At 42.7% G+C, this 17,413-nt stretch overlaps 1 protein-coding gene across 5 annotated transcripts in view; it reads right to left on the bottom strand.

Annotated features, from left to right (window-relative positions):
• LOC110524504 (vesicle-associated membrane protein 4) overlaps nt 1-17,413 on the bottom strand; it is a 34,545-nt gene that overhangs the window by 7,170 nt on the left and 9,962 nt on the right. For all 5 annotated transcript variants that reach the window (XM_021604223.2, XM_021604220.2, XM_021604222.2 and 2 more), the window contains one exon: nt 4,503-4,603. In XM_021604223.2, coding sequence (XP_021459898.2) covers nt 4,503-4,603 — 101 coding nt within the window. The remainder of the gene's footprint in view (nt 1-4,502; nt 4,604-17,413) is intronic.

Genomic DNA, 17,413 nt, shown 5'->3' with positions numbered 1-17,413 from the left:
TGTTGACTACTTTAATACACTTAAGTAAATTTGTCCAAATTTTTTTTGGTCCCCTAAAATGGGGGGACTTTGTACAAGAAGTGCTTTAATTTCTAAAAACGGATAACCTGATATGGTTTTTTAAAAAAGGCTGACAGTTTTCCCGTTAAAACTCAGTCATCGTATCATTTCAAATCCAAAGTGCTGGAGTACAGCAAAACAATAAAATGTGACACTGTCCCAATTAGAGGTCGACCGAAAATGATTTTTCAACGCCGAGACCGATTATTGGAGGACCAAAAAAGCAGATTAATCGGCCGATTTTTAAAATGTATTTGTAATAATGACAATTACAACAATACTGAATGAACACTTATTTTAACTTAATATAATACATCAATAAAATCAATTTAGCCTCAAGTAAATAATGAAACATGTTCAATTTGGTTTAAATAATGCAAAAACAAAGTGTTGGAGAAGAAAGTAAAAGTGCAATATGTGCTATGTACGAAAGCTAACGTTTCAGTTCCTTGCTCAGAACATGAGAACATATGAAAGCTGGTGGTTCCTTTTAACACAAGTCTTCAATATTCCCAGGTAAGAGGTTTTAGGTTGTAGTTATTATAGGACTATTTCCCACTCATTAACCTTTGACTATTGGATGTTCTTCAGTATAGCTTCTGTCCCTCTCCTCGCTCCTCCCTGGGCTTGAACCAGCAACACAACGACAACAGCCACCATCGAAGCAGCGTTACCCATGCAGAGCAAGGGGAACAACTACTAGAAGGCTCAGAGCGAGTGACGTTTGAAACACTATTAGTGTGTGCTAACTAGCTAGCCATTTCACTTCGGTTACACCAGCTTCATCTCGGGAGTTGATAGGCTTGAAGTCATAAACAGCGCAATGCTTGACGCACAACGAAGAGCTGCTGGCAAAACGAATGAAAGTGCTGTTTGAATTAATGTTTACGCGCCTGCTTCTGCCTACTACCGCTCAGTCAGATACTTAGATACTTGTATGCTCAGTTAGATTATTTGCAACACAGGACAGGCTAGATAATATCTAGTAATATCATCAACCATGTGTAGTTAACTAGTGATTATGATTGATTGTTTTTTATAAGATAAGTTTAATGCTAGCTAGCAACTTACCTTGCCTTACTGCATTCGCGTAACAGGCAGTCCCCTTGTGGAGTGCAATGAGAGAGAGGCAGGTCGTTATTGCGTTGGACTAGTTAACTAAGGTTGCATGATTGGATCCCCCGAGCTGACACGGTGAAAATATGTCATTGTGCCCCTGAACAGGCAGTTAACCCACTGTTCCTAGGCCGTCATTGAAAATAAGAATGTGTTCTTAACTTACTTGCCTAGTTAAATAAAGGTCTAAAAATAATAATAATAATAATAAAAATACAAATAAATCAATAAAATAAAAATACATCGGCGCCCAAAAATACCGATTTCCGATTGTTATGAAAACTTGAAATCGGCCCTAATTAATCGGCCATTCCAATTAATCGGTTGACCTCTAGTGCCAATACCCCAAAACTGTTTTAGGGTTCCTTCCTAAACACACACCACTGTGTTCCAAATGTGGATATTGTGCTGGTGGACATGACAGAGATAACATCTGTGTATGTCATGATGGACCTGGAGTACCCAGGACGGCTGGAGAAAGCCCATTTCATCTGTTCATCCCAACAGAGAAAGCAGGAAGGCGTGTGAGCGTGTGTGAGAGAGAGAGCGAGAGCGAGAGAGAGAGCGAGAGAGAGGGCGCAAGTGAGAGCTAGCCTGTTAATGCATTCAACCTGTAGAGATCATGAACACATGTAGAGTGTACTGAGCATAGGGATCATATAATTCACATAGAATGGGCAGAACACCTGGACGTGTTCAGTTTCCTACATCCTCTAACAGCTCCTTACTACCCCAGATGAAAAACATCCTTACTAATTACAGCTCTAATAATTTTTTCTCCCCAATTTCGTGGTATCCAGTTGGTAGTATTTACAGTCTTGTCTCATCGCTGCAAGTCCCATACGGACTCGGGAGAGGCGAAGGTCGAGAGCCATGTGCCCTCTGAAACACAACCCAACCAAGCCGCACTGCTTCTTGACACAATGCACATCCAACCCGGAAGCCAGCCGCACCAATGTGTCGGAGGAAACACCGTACACCTGGCGACCTGGTCAGCGTGCACTGCGCCCGGCCCGCCACTGGAGTCCCTAGTGTGCGATGAGACAAGGATATCCCTGCTGGCCAAACCCTCCCTAACCCGGACGACGCTGGGCCAATTGGGCGTCGCCCAATGGACCTCCCGGTTGCGGCCGCCTGCGACAGAGCCTGGGCTCGAACCCAGAATCTCTGGTGGCACAGCCTTAGACCACTGCGCCACCCGGGAGTACTCTAATCATTATTATGATCGTACAGACTAGACTCCATTTACTTGGGGCGGCAGGTAGCCTAGTGGTTAGAGAGTTGGACTAATAAACGAAAGGTTGCAAGATCGAATCCCCGAGCTGACAAGGTAAAAATCTGTGGTGGTTCCGCCCCGAACAACGTTAACCCACTGCTTCTAGGCCGTCATTGAAAATACGAATTTGTTCTTAACTGACTTGCCTAGTTAAATAAAGGTAAAATAAAACTTATTTTACACAGTTACCACACCTGCCCATCTAAGTCTTGCATTTTGTGTGTGTGTATGCTCTGTATGTCATCGCCACATTTGGCTCTGATTAGAGGTCGACCGATTATTGGAGGACCAAAAAAGCAGATTAATCGGCCGATTTTTAAAATGTATTTGTAATAATGACAATTACAACCATACTGAATGAACACTTATTTTAACTTAATATAATACATAAATAAAGTAAATTTAGTCTCAAATAAATAATGAAACGTTCAATTTGGTTTAAATAATGCAAAAAACTGTGTTGGAGAAGTAAAAGTGCAATATGTGCCATGTAAAAAAGCTAACATTTAAGTTCCTTGCTCAGAACATGAGAACATATGAAAGCTGGTGGTTCCTTTTACATGAGTCTTCAATATTCCCAGTTAAGAAGTTTTAGGTATTTCTCTCTATACCATTTGTATTTCATATACCTTTGACTATTGGATGTTCTTATAGGCACTTTAGTATAATCTCGGGAATTGTTAGGCTTGAAGTCATAAACAGCTCTGTGTTTCAAGCATTGCTAAGAGCTGCTGGCAAACGCAGTAAAGTGCTGTTTGAATGAATGCTTACGAGCCTGCTGCTGCCTACCACCGCTCAGTCAGAATGCTCTATCAAATATCAAATCATAGACTTAATTATAATAAACACACAGAAATATGAGCCTTTGGTCATTAATAATGGTGAAATCATTTCATTTCGAGAACAAAATGTTTATTCTTTCAGTGAAATACAGAACCTTTCCGTATTTTATCAAACGGCTAGCAACCCTAAGTCTAAATATTGCTGTTACATTGCACAACCTTCAATGTTATGTCGTAATTATGTAAAATTCTGGCAAATTAATTACGGTCTTTGTTAGAAAGAAATGGTCTTCACACAGTTCGCAACGAGCCAGGCGGCGAAAACTTCTGCATATACCCTGACTCTGCTTGCACTGAATTTAAGAGAAGTGACACAATTTCCCTAGGTAATATTGCCTGCTAACATGCATTTCCTTTAACTAAATAAAAAATATATATACTTCTGTGTATTGATTTTAAGGAAGGCATTGATGTTTATGGTTTGGTACATTTGTACAACGATTGTGTTTTTTTCGCAAATGCGCTTTTGTTAATTCATCACTCTTTTTAGCGAAGTTGAAGTAGGCTGTGATTCGATGGTAAATTAACAGGCACCGCTCTGATTATATGCAATACAGGACAAGCTAATTAACCTAGTAATATCATCAACCATGTGGAGTTAATTAGTGATTATGTGAAGATTGATTGTTTATTATAAGGTAAGTTTAGTGCTAGCTAGCAACTTACCTTGGCTCCTTGCAGCCACAAGGTCCATTTGATGCTGCACTCGCGTAACAGGTGGTCAGCCTGCCACGCAGTCTCCTCGTGGATTGCAATGTAATCGGCAACCAAAAAGGCTGATCACTGATTGTTATGAAAACTTGAAATCGTCCCTAATTAATTTGACCATGCCAATTAATCGGTCGACCTCTAGCTCTGATCCATGATAACCAAAGAAGAACAGCCAAGAGTGAGAGCTAGCCTTGTCATATCTCCCCCCACATTCCCATTCCGGAGTGACTGAGTGGAATTCTCAGTGGGAAATTAGCTCCTGTAGAGGATGACTAATGGATCTGTCAGAATCCCAGGTCATCTCCAACAGGAATGTTCTTTTGCTTGTACAAACTTCTGGCAGGGTACACTCATAGGATCACATATACAGTCTCTTTCCCTTCCTATCTGAACTGTTTATGTAAGACAGGAGTCTACCGTGGTTTTATGTTAGTCTCAGATTCTGTACATATCATTTTAAAGATATTAACTTGATCTGAATAGGATTTGAGTCTCACCTGACTTGTCTTGCAGGTCCTCAAGTCGCTCTCCCCTGTCGATCACCTTGGAGATGTTCTCCTGCATCACATCGATGACCTCATCAACCTGCGACTGCACTCTGGGGAGAGAAACAAACTTGAATGTCAACACACAGAAATAACAAGTTGTGAACAGTGTTGAAGGTGGAGGAGTTAGCTGGTACAGGTGTTCTTACTGACACATTCACAAAACCACACACACACACACACAGGGACGTTCAAATAAATGCACACCAGTGGAGGCTGCTGGGGGGAGGATGGCTTATAACTGCCGGAATTGATAACTATATCAAATCAAAATCAAATCAAGTCTTACTGGTCACATATACATATTTAGCAGATGTTATTGCGGGTGTAGCGAAATGCTTGTGTTCCCAGCTCCAACAGTGCAGTAGTATCTAACAATTCACAACAATACACACAAATCTAAAATAAAAATTATGGAATTAATTGAGCAATGTCGGAGTGGCATTGACTAAAATACATTTGAATAGAATACAGTAATATACGAGATGAGTAAAGCAGTATGTAAACATTATTTAAAGTGACTAATGTTCCATTATTAAAGTGGCCAGTGATTCCAAGTCTAAGTATATAGGGCAGCAGCCTCTAAGGTGCAGGGTTGCGTAACCTGGTCGAAGCCAGCTAGTGATGGCTGTTTAACAGTCTGATGGCGTTGACATAGAAGCTGTTTTTCAGTCTCTCGGTCCCAGCTTTAATGCACCTGTACTGACCACGCCTTCTGGATGATAGTGGGGTGAACAGGCAGTGGCTCGGGTGGTTGTTGTCCTTGATGATCTTTTTGGCCTTCCTGTGAAATCGGGTGCTGTAGGTGTCCTGGAGAGCAGATAGTTTGTCCCTGGGGATGCATTGTGCAGACCGCACCACCATCTGGAGAGCCTTGCGGTTGTGGGTGGTGCAGTTTCCGTACCAGATGATGATACAGCCCAACAGGATGCTCTCAATTGTGCATCTGTAAAAGTTTGTGAGGGTTTTATGGGCCAAGCCAAACTTCTTCAGCTTCCTGAGGTTGATGAGGTGCTGTTGCACCTTCACAACACTGTGCGTGGGTGGACAATTTCAGATTGTCAGTGATGTGTACGCCGAGGAACTTGAAAGCTTTCCACCTCCTCCACTACGGTCCCGCCGATGTGCACAGGGGCGTGCTCCCTCTGCTGTTTCCTGAAGTCCACGATCAGCTCCTTTGTTTTGTTGACGTTGAGTGAGAGGTTATCTTCCTGGCACCACTCTCCCAGGGCCCTCACCTCCTCCCTGTAGGCTGTCTCGTCATTGTTGGTAAAAAAGGCCTACTACTGTTGTCTGCAAACTTGATGATTAAGTTAGAGGTGTGCGTGGCCAAGCAATCATGGATGAACAGGGAGTACAGGAGGGGGCTGAGCACACCCCTTGTGAGGCCCCTGTGTTGAGGATCAGCGTAGCGGAGGTGTCGTTTCCTACCTTTACCACCTGGGAGTGGACCGTCAGGAAGCCCAGAACCCAGTTGCACAGGGCGGGGTTCAGACCCAGGACCCCGAGCTTAATGATGAGCTTGGAGGGTACTATGGTGTTGAATGCTGAGCGAACAGAATTCTTACATAGGTATTCTGCTTGTCCAGATGGGATAGGGCAGTGTGCAGTGTGATGGCGATTGTATCGCCTGTGGATCTATTGGGGCGGTAGGCAAATTAAAGTGGGTCTAGGGTGTCAGGTACAGTAGACGTGATACGATCCTTTACTAGTCTTTCAAAGCACTTCATGATGACAGAAGTGAGTGCTACGGGGCGATAGTCATTTAGGTCAGTTACCTTTGCTTTCTTGGGTACAGGAACAATGGTGGACATCTTGAAGCAAGTGGGGACAGCAGACTGGATTAGGGAGAGATTGAATATGTCCGTAAACACTCCAGCCAGCTGGTCTCCGCATGCTCTGAGGACGCGGCTAGGGATGCCGTCTGGGCCGGCAGCCTTGCGAGGGTTATCACGCTTAAACTGTCTTACTCACGTCGGCCACGGAGGAGAGCCCACAGTCCTTGGTCGCAGGCTGTGTTGGTGGCACTGTGTTATCCTCAAAGTGGGCGTAGATGGTGTTAAGCTTGTCCAGAAGCATGAAGTCGGTGTCCGCAACGTGGCTGGTTTTCTTTTCCCTGTGTAGTCTATGATTGTCTGTAGACCCTGCCGCATACGTCCCGTGTCTGAGCCATGGAATGCGACTCCACTTTGTCTCTGTACTGACGTTTTGCATGTTTAATTGCCTTACAGAGGGAATACCTACACTGTTCGTATTCGGCCATCACCTTGCCATTATTAAATGCAGTGGTTCACGCTTTCAGTTTTGTGCGAATGCTGCCATCTATCCACAGTTTCGGGTTGGGTAGATTTTAATAGTCACAATGGGTACAACATCTCCTATACACATCCTGAGGAACTTAGTCACTGTATCCGTGTATTCATCAATGTTATTCTCAGAGGCTACCCGGAAGATATCCCAGTCCACGTGATCAAAATAATCTTGAAGCATGGATTCCGATAGGTCAGACCAGCGTTGAATAGACCTTAGCACGGATACTTCCTGTTTGAATTATGCCTATATAAAGGGAGGAGCAAAATGGAGTCATGATAAGATTTGCCGAAGGGAGAGCGGGGGAAAGCCTTGTAGGCATTTCAAAAAGTTAGGTTGAGTGGTCCAATGTTTTTCCAGCGCGAGCACTACAGTCAATGTGTTGATAGAACTTCGGTAGCTTTTTCCTCAAATTTGCTTTGTTAAAATCCCTAGAGTCAAGGGATATGTGGTTTACAGTTTGCATAAAGTCCAGTGTAGTTCTTTGAGGGTGTAAGAATATTCAAAGATAAATATGCCATGCAGAGGACTAGAGATCAAGAGGGAATTAACGATCAATGGAAATAGTTGTTTCTTTGAAGATGAATGGGTCAGGGACACGGGAGGAATTTCAGTCGTGGACATGTGGCAAGTTCTCATTGGTCCAAATTGTCTATACATTGAGCTTAAAAATGGGTACTTGTTATTTGGCCATTGGCCCAATTTTACTACAAGGAATTCTAATTGATCAACCACAGGCTAGGGTTGGGATATAAACTTAATCCCGTCTCTTTGTTCAGTGGAGAAACATTAAGGACAGAGAAAAATATACACCTACTCCCCAAAAAACAACTATGATTTGTTCTCTTTGAATAAATGTGGAACTATGGAGAACTAATTTAATAACTTTTATTGTAAATAAGAATAGAATATGTTTCTAGGCCTCCCGAGTCGCGCAGCGGTCTAAGGCACGGCATCACAGGTGTTGTGGCATCACTACAGTTACTCTAAATCTTAGAATTTTTCTCCCTGATTTGCTTAGGGGTCTGTGTTATTGAAGAATAACATCAACTGCTAACAAGGGACGTCGTGGTATCGGCGTGAGGGGGAATATACACGGCTGTGACTATAACCAAAGACAATTGGGAGGTATTCTATTGGGAGGTAATACCATGAAAGATTCACCCCGCCTTTCTTCTTCCCGGATAGTTCTTTATTCCTGTCTGCGCGATGTACTGAGAACCAAGCTGGCTGTATGGACGTGGACAGTATGTCCCGAGAGAGCCACGTTTCCGTGAAACACAGTATGTTACAATCCCTGATGTCGCTCTGGAAGGAGATCCTCGCCCTGTGCTTGTCTACTTTATTATCCAGACACTGAACATTAGCGAGAAATATACTATATAAGCGGTGGATGGGGTGCTTGCTTCCTGAGTCGGACTAGAAGTCCACTCTGAATGCCTCTTCTCTTCCGGCTGTGTTTTGGAGCAGCCTCTGGAATAAGTTCAATTGCCAAGGGGGGTGCAAAGGATTCAATTTGGGAAAGTAGTATTCCTGGTCGTAATACCTGCACTCTGATATCCAAGTTCTTTCCGGCTGTATGTAATAATACAAAACATTTTCTGGGCTAATAATGTAAGAAATAACACACAATAAGCAGAGCTGCCATATCTGTTGGCGCCATCTTACTCTATGTGCTTGATACCATTCCATTCACTCCACACCAGCCATAATACTCCAGTCCAGCCATTATTATGAGCCATCCTCCTCCCCTCAGCAGCCTCCACTGATGCACAAACACACACACACAAACACCCTATTCTCTGGACCTATACATTTTTTAAACCTTTATTTAACTAGGCAAGTAATTTAAGAACAAATTCTTAACGGCTTACCAAGAGGCAAAAGGCCTCCTGCGGGGATGGGGCTGGGATTAAAAATACAAATGTAGGACAAAACACACATGACGAGACACCACAACACTACATAAAGAGAGACTTAAGACAACAACACAGCATGGTAGCAACACCACAACAACACGGTAGCAGCAAAACATGGTAACAGCATAAACATTGTACAAATATAGTTAGGCATAGACAACAGCACAAAGTGCAAGGTAGAGACAATACATCATGTGAAGCAGCCACAAGTGTCAGTAACAGTGTCCATGATGAGTCTTTGAATGTAGAGAGGAATGTAAAACTATCGAGTTTGAGTGTTTTTTGCAGCTCGTTCCAGTCGCTAGCTGCAGCAAACTGAAAAGAGGAGCAACCCAGTGATGTGTGCGCTTCGGAGACCTTTAACAGAATGTGACTGGCAGAATGGGTGTTGTGGAGGATGAGGGTTGCAGTAGGTATCTCAGATGGGGGGGAATGAGGCCCAAGAGGGTTTTTATAAATAAGCATCAACCAGTGGGTGTTGCGTCAGGTATACTTAGATGACCAGTTTACAGAGGAGTATAGAATGCAGTGATGTGTCCTATAAGGAGCATTGGTGGCAAATCTAATGGCTGAATGGTAAAGAACATATTGCCGGTCGAGAGCAGCCTTACCTGCCGACCTATAAATTACGTCTCCGTAATCTAGCATGGTCATCTGAATCAGGGTTAGTTTGGTAGCTGGGGTGAAAGAGGAGCGAGGTCTCCCGAGGGGCGCAGTGGTCTAAGGCACTGCGCCACTAGAGATTCTGGGTTCAAGTCCAGGCTCTGTCGCAGCCAGCCACAACCAGGAGACCCAATTGGCCCAGTGTCGTCCGGGTTAGGGGAGGGTTTGGCCGGCAGGGATGTCCTTGTCCCAGTGACTCCTGTTGCAGGCACGCTGACATGGTCGCCAGGTGCACGGTGTTTCCTCTGACACATTGGTGTGGCTGGCTTCCGGGTTAAGTGGGCATTGTGTCAAGAAGCAGTGCGGCTTGGTTGGGTTTCGGAGGATGCACGGCTCTCGACCTTTGCCTCTCGAGTCATTACGGGAGTTGCAGCAATGAGACAAGACTAACTACCAATTGGATACCACAAAATTGGGTAAAAAACTGAGATTTTTTTTTGTGTGTGATTTCGATAGAGGTAACGAAGTCTAGATTAAACCTTAGCCTGTAGCTTGGAGATGTGCTGAGAAGGACAGTGTACTGTCTAGCCATATTCCCAAGTACTTGTATGAGGTGACTTCTTCAAGCTCTAAACCCTCAGAGGTGTTAATCACACTGATGGGGGGGGGGGGGGTTGTCAAGAACGTTTGTTGGACACTAAGAAAGCTTTGTTTTAGAGCGTTTAACACAAAATCCGGGGAGGGGCCAGCTGAGTTTAAGACTAACATCTGCTTATAAAATGGATGAGAGAGCTTCCTACTGCCTGTGCTATGTTGTTGATGTAAATTGATAGGAGTGTGGAGCCTAGTATCAAGCCTGGAGGGACTCCCTTGCTGACAGCCAGTGCCCTAAATAGCAGATGTTCTTACTTTACACACGGCACTCTTTAAGAGAGACAGTTGGGTAACCAGGCCAAAGACCTCTCAGAGACACCAATTTTCCTTAGCTGATCCACAAGAATAGAATGGTGTACTGTATCAAAAGCTTTGGCCAAGTCAATAAAAATAGGAGCACAACATTGCTTAGAATCAAGGGCAATGGTGACATCAGAGGACTTAAGGTTGCAGTGACACATCCATAAACTGAGCAGAAACCAGATAGCATACCAGAGAAAACACTAAACATCAAGCAAGCCAGTCAGTTGATTATTGACACTAAGATAAACAGGGCAAGATAGAAATTGGCCTATAACAGTTAGGATCAGCTTGATCTCCCCTTTTAAATATAGGATGCACCGTGGCTGCCTTCCAAGAACTGGGAACCTCCCCAGAGACAGGTTATAAAAGGTGAGAGATGGATGAGGGGATGATAGAGGCTGCAACCTTATAGAAGAAAGGATGTAAACCATCTGACCCAGATATTTTTTGGGGGGTCAAGTTTAAGGAGTTCTTATAGCACCTTAGACTGAGTGACTGCCTGCAGGGAGAAACCGTGTAGCGGGGCAGGGGAAAGAGAGGGAGGAGAATCAGGGGTAGTTGCATTAAAAGGGCTGAGGGATTAGGAAGTGTTGGACAGGCAAGAAGGCATGGCGGAGTCGAATAGGAATCCTGACAATGTTTTGTGTGATTAAAGAGCTCAGCCAGTAACAACCACATCACAAACAGTAAGGGACATGGGCAGCTGTGAGGAGGAGGGTTAATTCTCCAGGTCTTTCACCATTTTTCAGAACTTCTTGGAGTTAGACCCAGAGAGAGAGAACTGTTCCTTAAAGTAACTAACTTTGGCCTTCCAGATACCCTGAATGCACTTATTTCTCATTTGCCTGAACGAGAGCCAGTCAGCCTGAGTATGCATGTGCTGAGCCTTTAACCAAATGGTGTTCTTGAGGTGGAGCAACTCTGCCAGATCACGGTCGAACCAGGGGCTGAACCGGTTTTACTCTATTCTAATCAATACCACTCAGACAATGCTCGTCATAATAGTTAAATAATTCTTAATTCCATTATTTTACTTTTAGATGTGTGTGTACTGTTAGATATTACTGCACTGTTGGAGCTAGGAACACAAGCATTTCACTTCATCTGACCAATAAAATTAGAGTAGATGTCCTTTCTCCCACGGTCCTGGACCACACTTAGACTGACCACTACCCTCACCTGTGCCCAGCTGATCCTGCTATGGCGCGCGCGCACACACACACACACACACACACACACACACACACACACACACACACACACACACACACACACACACAGAATGAGGGAGAGGGAAAGAAATAGTATGTGTTGCAGAAGAATTTAACTTTTGGAAAAGTTAAAACTGGGCTGATGATTATGTAAGAGAGGGGAACAGGAGAGTCTGGTGCCAATCCGTCTTAACAATGTCCTGCGCTGTTCTCTATTGCTCTGTGCTGCTGTCGCGAATATGGAAAAACACACTACACGTCTTCAAAGACTAGCAGCCTTACTACCCAATGATGTAAACAACACTAAAAGGTAGTGTTACATAATAATCAGAACACTGGTAAACAATGTTAGACTCTGTTAATTTATTCCAACACAGTCTGTGGGCTGGGCTCTCTGTCTGAACTCTGCCAGTACTGGGGTGTGTGTGGGGAGCACACATACGCTCATGCGCACGCATGCACACAGAGACACACTCCATTGTCAGATTACAAAATAATTTGATATACAATCTGTTATATGATTTCAGTGAGTACAGTAATACTTTTCCCCCTCAATTAAAGGTGCCATGTTTAGATATGAGGGCAAGCAGTTCAACACAGGTAAGTCATATTATTCACCATTTTCAGAAGTATTGGTCCATTATGACATCACAACTACATAAGCACAGAATGTCATTGTAAGTCTATGTGAGACAGCTATGTCACCACTGATCAATACATTCCAAACATTCCCTTTGAACATTCTGGTGACTGAATACTGAACATAGAACACCAGTATCAAGAAGACAATCTCAGATTCCACCTGAGACATAGTTATTACAGCAGCCCACCATAAAATATAGAACGTGTTCCTAGACGAAAAGTTGAGGTTGCAGAACAAGGTGTGAAAGATGACTGTCCATAACATTGATGCTGAGGAGAATCCTGCAGCCGATACAAGAAGATAATGCTTCAATAGGGAACCTTGGTGCTGCCAGTACCAACTCCCTTCATCCTGCCCCACCACCTCAACCCAGGGCCACCGAGAAGCTTCCTGAGCTCAACCAGAAGGTTCATCACACCTCGCATCCTTCCAAAATAATCCCAGTACTGGAGTTGACTGAAGAAAGTGTGCTCTGCAACAAATTGCCAGTTTGAAGGCAGTGTGAAAGATTGTGACAGGGGAAAATAAGCCACATCCTCCTTCCAGAATCCCAGTAGTGCAGAAGAGTGCTATCTGCAATGGGATTCGTCGAGGACTGCATGCAGCTCCAACATATCAGCAGACAGGGAAGGATAGTTTTCCTCACATTCAGAAGCCACTGCGACCCATTGAGACCAATGTGTAGTGGAAGACATCTTCCTCCATAGTGCCAAGCCATTGAAGGCAGTCCATGGAGCCAAAATGGCCACAAAGACGCCATTGCCTTCCATTAGATCCAGAGTCACTGTGCCTAACAATGGTCCCAAGAAGGAGATATTCCGGCCAGTCACACCAGAGGGCAACCCGCATCCTACTTTAAAGTTCAGAAGGCAGGTCGTGAAGAAACATATTCAGATCAAGACTCAGACCCTAACTATACAGGATCTACTGACATAAGATGGTATTGAAAGTCTTTTATTATGAGGCTGACCAGTTGATGGCATATCTGAAGGCCAATCTGATCAGTATCACCCAGGAATTGAACCTAATGAAGAGTGGGGCCAAGATGGACACTCAGGCTTTGGAGGAGAAGAAAGCAAAGGAACAGCTCAAGGCAAAGGTAGAGAAGTACATCCAGGAGATTTTCCTGATGAAGGTGGATTCTGACCTACAGGCCTGCCATCATTCACTTTTAACTGGACTGTGTTTACAGGCAGTAGCAACAGCGCGACTTCAGAGCATTAGAACACATTCGCCACCTGAATGGACTTCTGTAAATACCTCGGGTGTCCTCCTACATTTAGAAACGTCACAGTCTTATTGATCAAACAACCTCAGTTGCTTATACACATCAACAAGATCAACAACTAATGCTAGCCAGAGCGAGATTAGCTAAAAATCCAACGAGGGAACATTAGATTAACACTATCAAACTTTTTAGTTAGTTTGCCGTCAAAACTGCACTGATAAAAGATGGGGAATAGTAGCCTGCTCGTTCTTCTGCAGCTTGCCTGCCAATGCATGCTTGTCCCAACCCACAACTGAATGGGAACTTGCCTGCTATGTCCCTGTCCACTTATGTATATAAAGATGCTGTATATAGCATTAACATATTAAAACAAAAACAGAGAAATCATATTTGTCCAGCCTTTGCTGCTATACTTGCAGATCTGCATAATATGCTGTGACCCAAATCAAAGAGTTTTTAATAACTCTAAATAACAAAAACATAGGTTGTTGTAACATTTAAACATTTGCACTGCATGGATCACCGGTGCAGTTGAATGCAGCATTGCTGTATGGTGTTTTGTTGCAGGTTTAGTTTTATGGTTATTCATTGTCAAGCTCTAAAAACCAAAGCCAGACTGCCCCATTTTAGTAGCTAGGACTGTGGCATGTGTCTGTACACTTTCCCTCCGCTGTAAATCTGACACATGAAAGCAGTGCAGCTGAAGTTGAATTCACCCATGCGAGCACATCAGGCTGTAACTAGTAGATGACTCATTTATACTCGCTTGTTTGTCCTATTCGGACCGCGGGCCTTGTGTTTGACACGTAGCCTATTAAACACATTGTGACCGACTTGTGATCATTGCCCTTGCTAGTTTGATTGTATTGACATTGCCAGCCTTCGTTATAGCCTCCCATTATTGTTTAAAATATTGAGTCATTGAGGCAGCAAACAACGTGTCAGACCAGCTGTGATTTACAACCCGATAGCAATATTTTTTGGACTACCAAGAAATCATTTGGTGAATTATATGAATCATGCATTGAACTGGATCCAATCAGTCTGCCAACAATGCCTTAGTGTGCGTCATGGAAGTTTGAGGAAAATATAACCTAGTTTTAAAACCTCTTATAAAGTTGGTTTTGAAGCATAAACTAGGAATTTTATATGTTTTTACTGATATGTCTGGTTGTTTCATATCTGCAAAGTAGTTAAAATGCTGTCAGTTCCACTTTAAATATTGTACCACTTTCTGACCTAGTTATACTATTCTTTACAGTGCTTTGCCTCTTACACCGTTTAAGATAGAAACTTTAAAACTTGCAGACTAGTCTGGAATAGTGTGTATGTATACAGCTTTCTGATACTATCTATACTTTTAAAACTTTTATTAAACTTCATCCACTTCTATGGGGTTTCTTCAACATTCTAAAGCTTCCATTGTGACAACATGACTTCCAACATTCCAGTCACTGTGAATGCAACATGACACAAATCAGTTACTTTATCCACAAATTAGAGCATATGAAATATTCCTATATTTCTCTGCTATTCAAATCTGAAATCAGTTCAAAAATATCTTCTACCAATCTAACGATACAGCTGTTTTAGTAGCCGCATAAACCAAATTCTCTAACTTTTTACAAACTCACATTTTTCACCACTTTCATAGCACTTTAGACAAAACATTAAGTGTGTGACATCTTGATCTACTTCTCTGCTATTCAAATCCGGAATCAGAGCAGAATTATCTGATACTAGGGCTGTTGCGGTGACCGTATTACCGCCACGCCGGCAGTCATGACCACAGTAAAATTCCACGTGACCATTCACCGTAATCTCCTCTTATGCACTCAGGACATGTGTTGGTAGTATCCAACTCAAAGCCTAACAACGAAATAGACAGCACTTTCAAAAGGTAATGGTTAATTCAAGACACCCATACACATATTAGAGCTTATACATACACATATTAGAGCTTATACATACACATAGACCTATATATGTGCCCAAGACTGAAAAAATATTACAATGATGATTGTGCAGTTCCTTATACAACACATAGCCTATGCATATTATGCAGCACAGAAACATATATATTTAAAAAAATAAAATAAAAAACTGATTTAATATGTTTAATTGGTCTAGCCTATACTCCAAAATTATTCAAATTCTAGTAATCACCTTTGAGTGTGGACTGTATTATTATGATACTAGATGAACTGGTTACCTTATGCTACACTTTAAAGTTTCTATTCATGAGTCTGAGAGAGAACGTATAGGCCTAGGTGATGCTGTTGGTTCATTGATTATGCAGGGTGGCTTACAGAGTTAGCCTACAATAGTGCATTTATATTTGATTTTGAATGGCCTAGTAATAGGACTTTTAAAAATAATTTCATAATTAATAGGGTGACACATTTGGCTACCTTTAGCTGCAGAATATATCACCACTGTGCTTTTCCATCTCATCCCCTTTCTCCTCCATTCCTTTCTCAAGCAAGCAGAGAGAGTAGCTGTCAACAGTTTAATGAAATATGTTTCGTTGTGAAAACATGTTACTTTCCCGACAGATTTCACTTGGTTTCCCAAATTAAGCAATTGGCAGCTGCAGGAACAAGGTTGGGGTTTTGAGAGTTTTGTCGGAATATCACCTGTCGTGCAGTGAGAGGTTGCATGCTCCTCAAACAATGTTTGCTGCATGGAGTGAAACACCCGGAGTATCCTACACTAACGAACAGATGGGAAAGCAGCGTCCATTCGCTATTCGACTGCATAAGCATTTTACATGTATTTTTCCCCTGTCCATTTGACATGTATTTTCCCCTGCCCATTTGACATGTATTTTTCCCCTGCCCATTTGACATGTATTTTTCCCCTGCCCATTTGACATGTATTTTTCCCCTGCCCATTTGACATGTATTTTTCCCCTGCCCATTTGACATGTATTTTTCCCCTGCCCATTTTACATGTATTTTTCCCCTGTCCATTTGACATGTATTTTTCCCCTGCCCATTTTACATGTATTTTTCCCCTGCCCATTTTACATGTATTTTTCCCCTGCCCATTTTACATGTATTTTTCCCCTGTCCATTTGACATGTATTTTTCCCCTGCCCATTTTACATGTATTTTTCCCCTGCCCATTTTACATGTATTTTTCCCCTGCCCATTTTACATGTATTTTTCCCCTGTCCATTTGACATGTATTTTTCCCCTGCCCATTTTACATGTATTTTTCCCCTGTCCATTTGACATGTATTTTTCCCCTGCCCATTTTACATGTATTTTTCCCCTGTCCATTTGACATGTATTTTTCCCCTGTCCATTTGACATGTATTTTTCCCCTGCCCATTTTACATGTATTTTTCCCCTGCCCATTTTACATGTATTTTTCCCCTGCCCATTTTACATGTATTTTTCCCCTGCCCATTTTACATGTATTTTTCCCCTGTCCATTTGACATGTATTTTTCCCCTGTCCATTTTACATGTATTTTTCCCCTGCCCATTTGACATGTATTTTTCCCCTGTCCATTTGACATGTATTTTTCCCCTGCCCATTTGACATGTATTTTTCCCCTGCCCATTTGACATGTATTTTTCCCCTGCCCATTTTACATGTATTTTTCCCCTGCCCATTTGACATGTATTTTCCCCTGTCCATTTGACATGTATTTTTCCCCTGCCCATTTGACATGTATTTTTCCCCTGCCCATTTTACATGTATTTTTCCCCTGCCCATTTTACATGTATTTTTCCCCTGCCCATTTGACATGTATTTTCCCCTGTCCATTTGACATGTATTTTTCCCCTGCCCATTTGACATGTATTTTCCCCTGTCCATTTGACATGTATTTTTCCCCTGCCCATTTTACATGTATTTTTCCCCTGTCCATTTGACATGTATTTTTCCCCTGCCCATTTTACATGTATTTTTCCCCTGTCCATTTTACATGTATTTTTCCCCTGTCCATTTGACATGTATTTTTCCCCTGTCCATTTGATAATG

Source organism: Oncorhynchus mykiss, chromosome 5 (genome assembly GCF_013265735.2).
Source record: "Oncorhynchus mykiss isolate Arlee chromosome 5, USDA_OmykA_1.1, whole genome shotgun sequence".
Classification (NCBI taxonomy): Eukaryota; Metazoa; Chordata; class Actinopteri; order Salmoniformes; family Salmonidae; genus Oncorhynchus; species Oncorhynchus mykiss.
The sequence above is the reverse complement of the archived record's forward strand: the minus strand, read 5'-3'. Positions and strand labels throughout refer to the sequence as shown.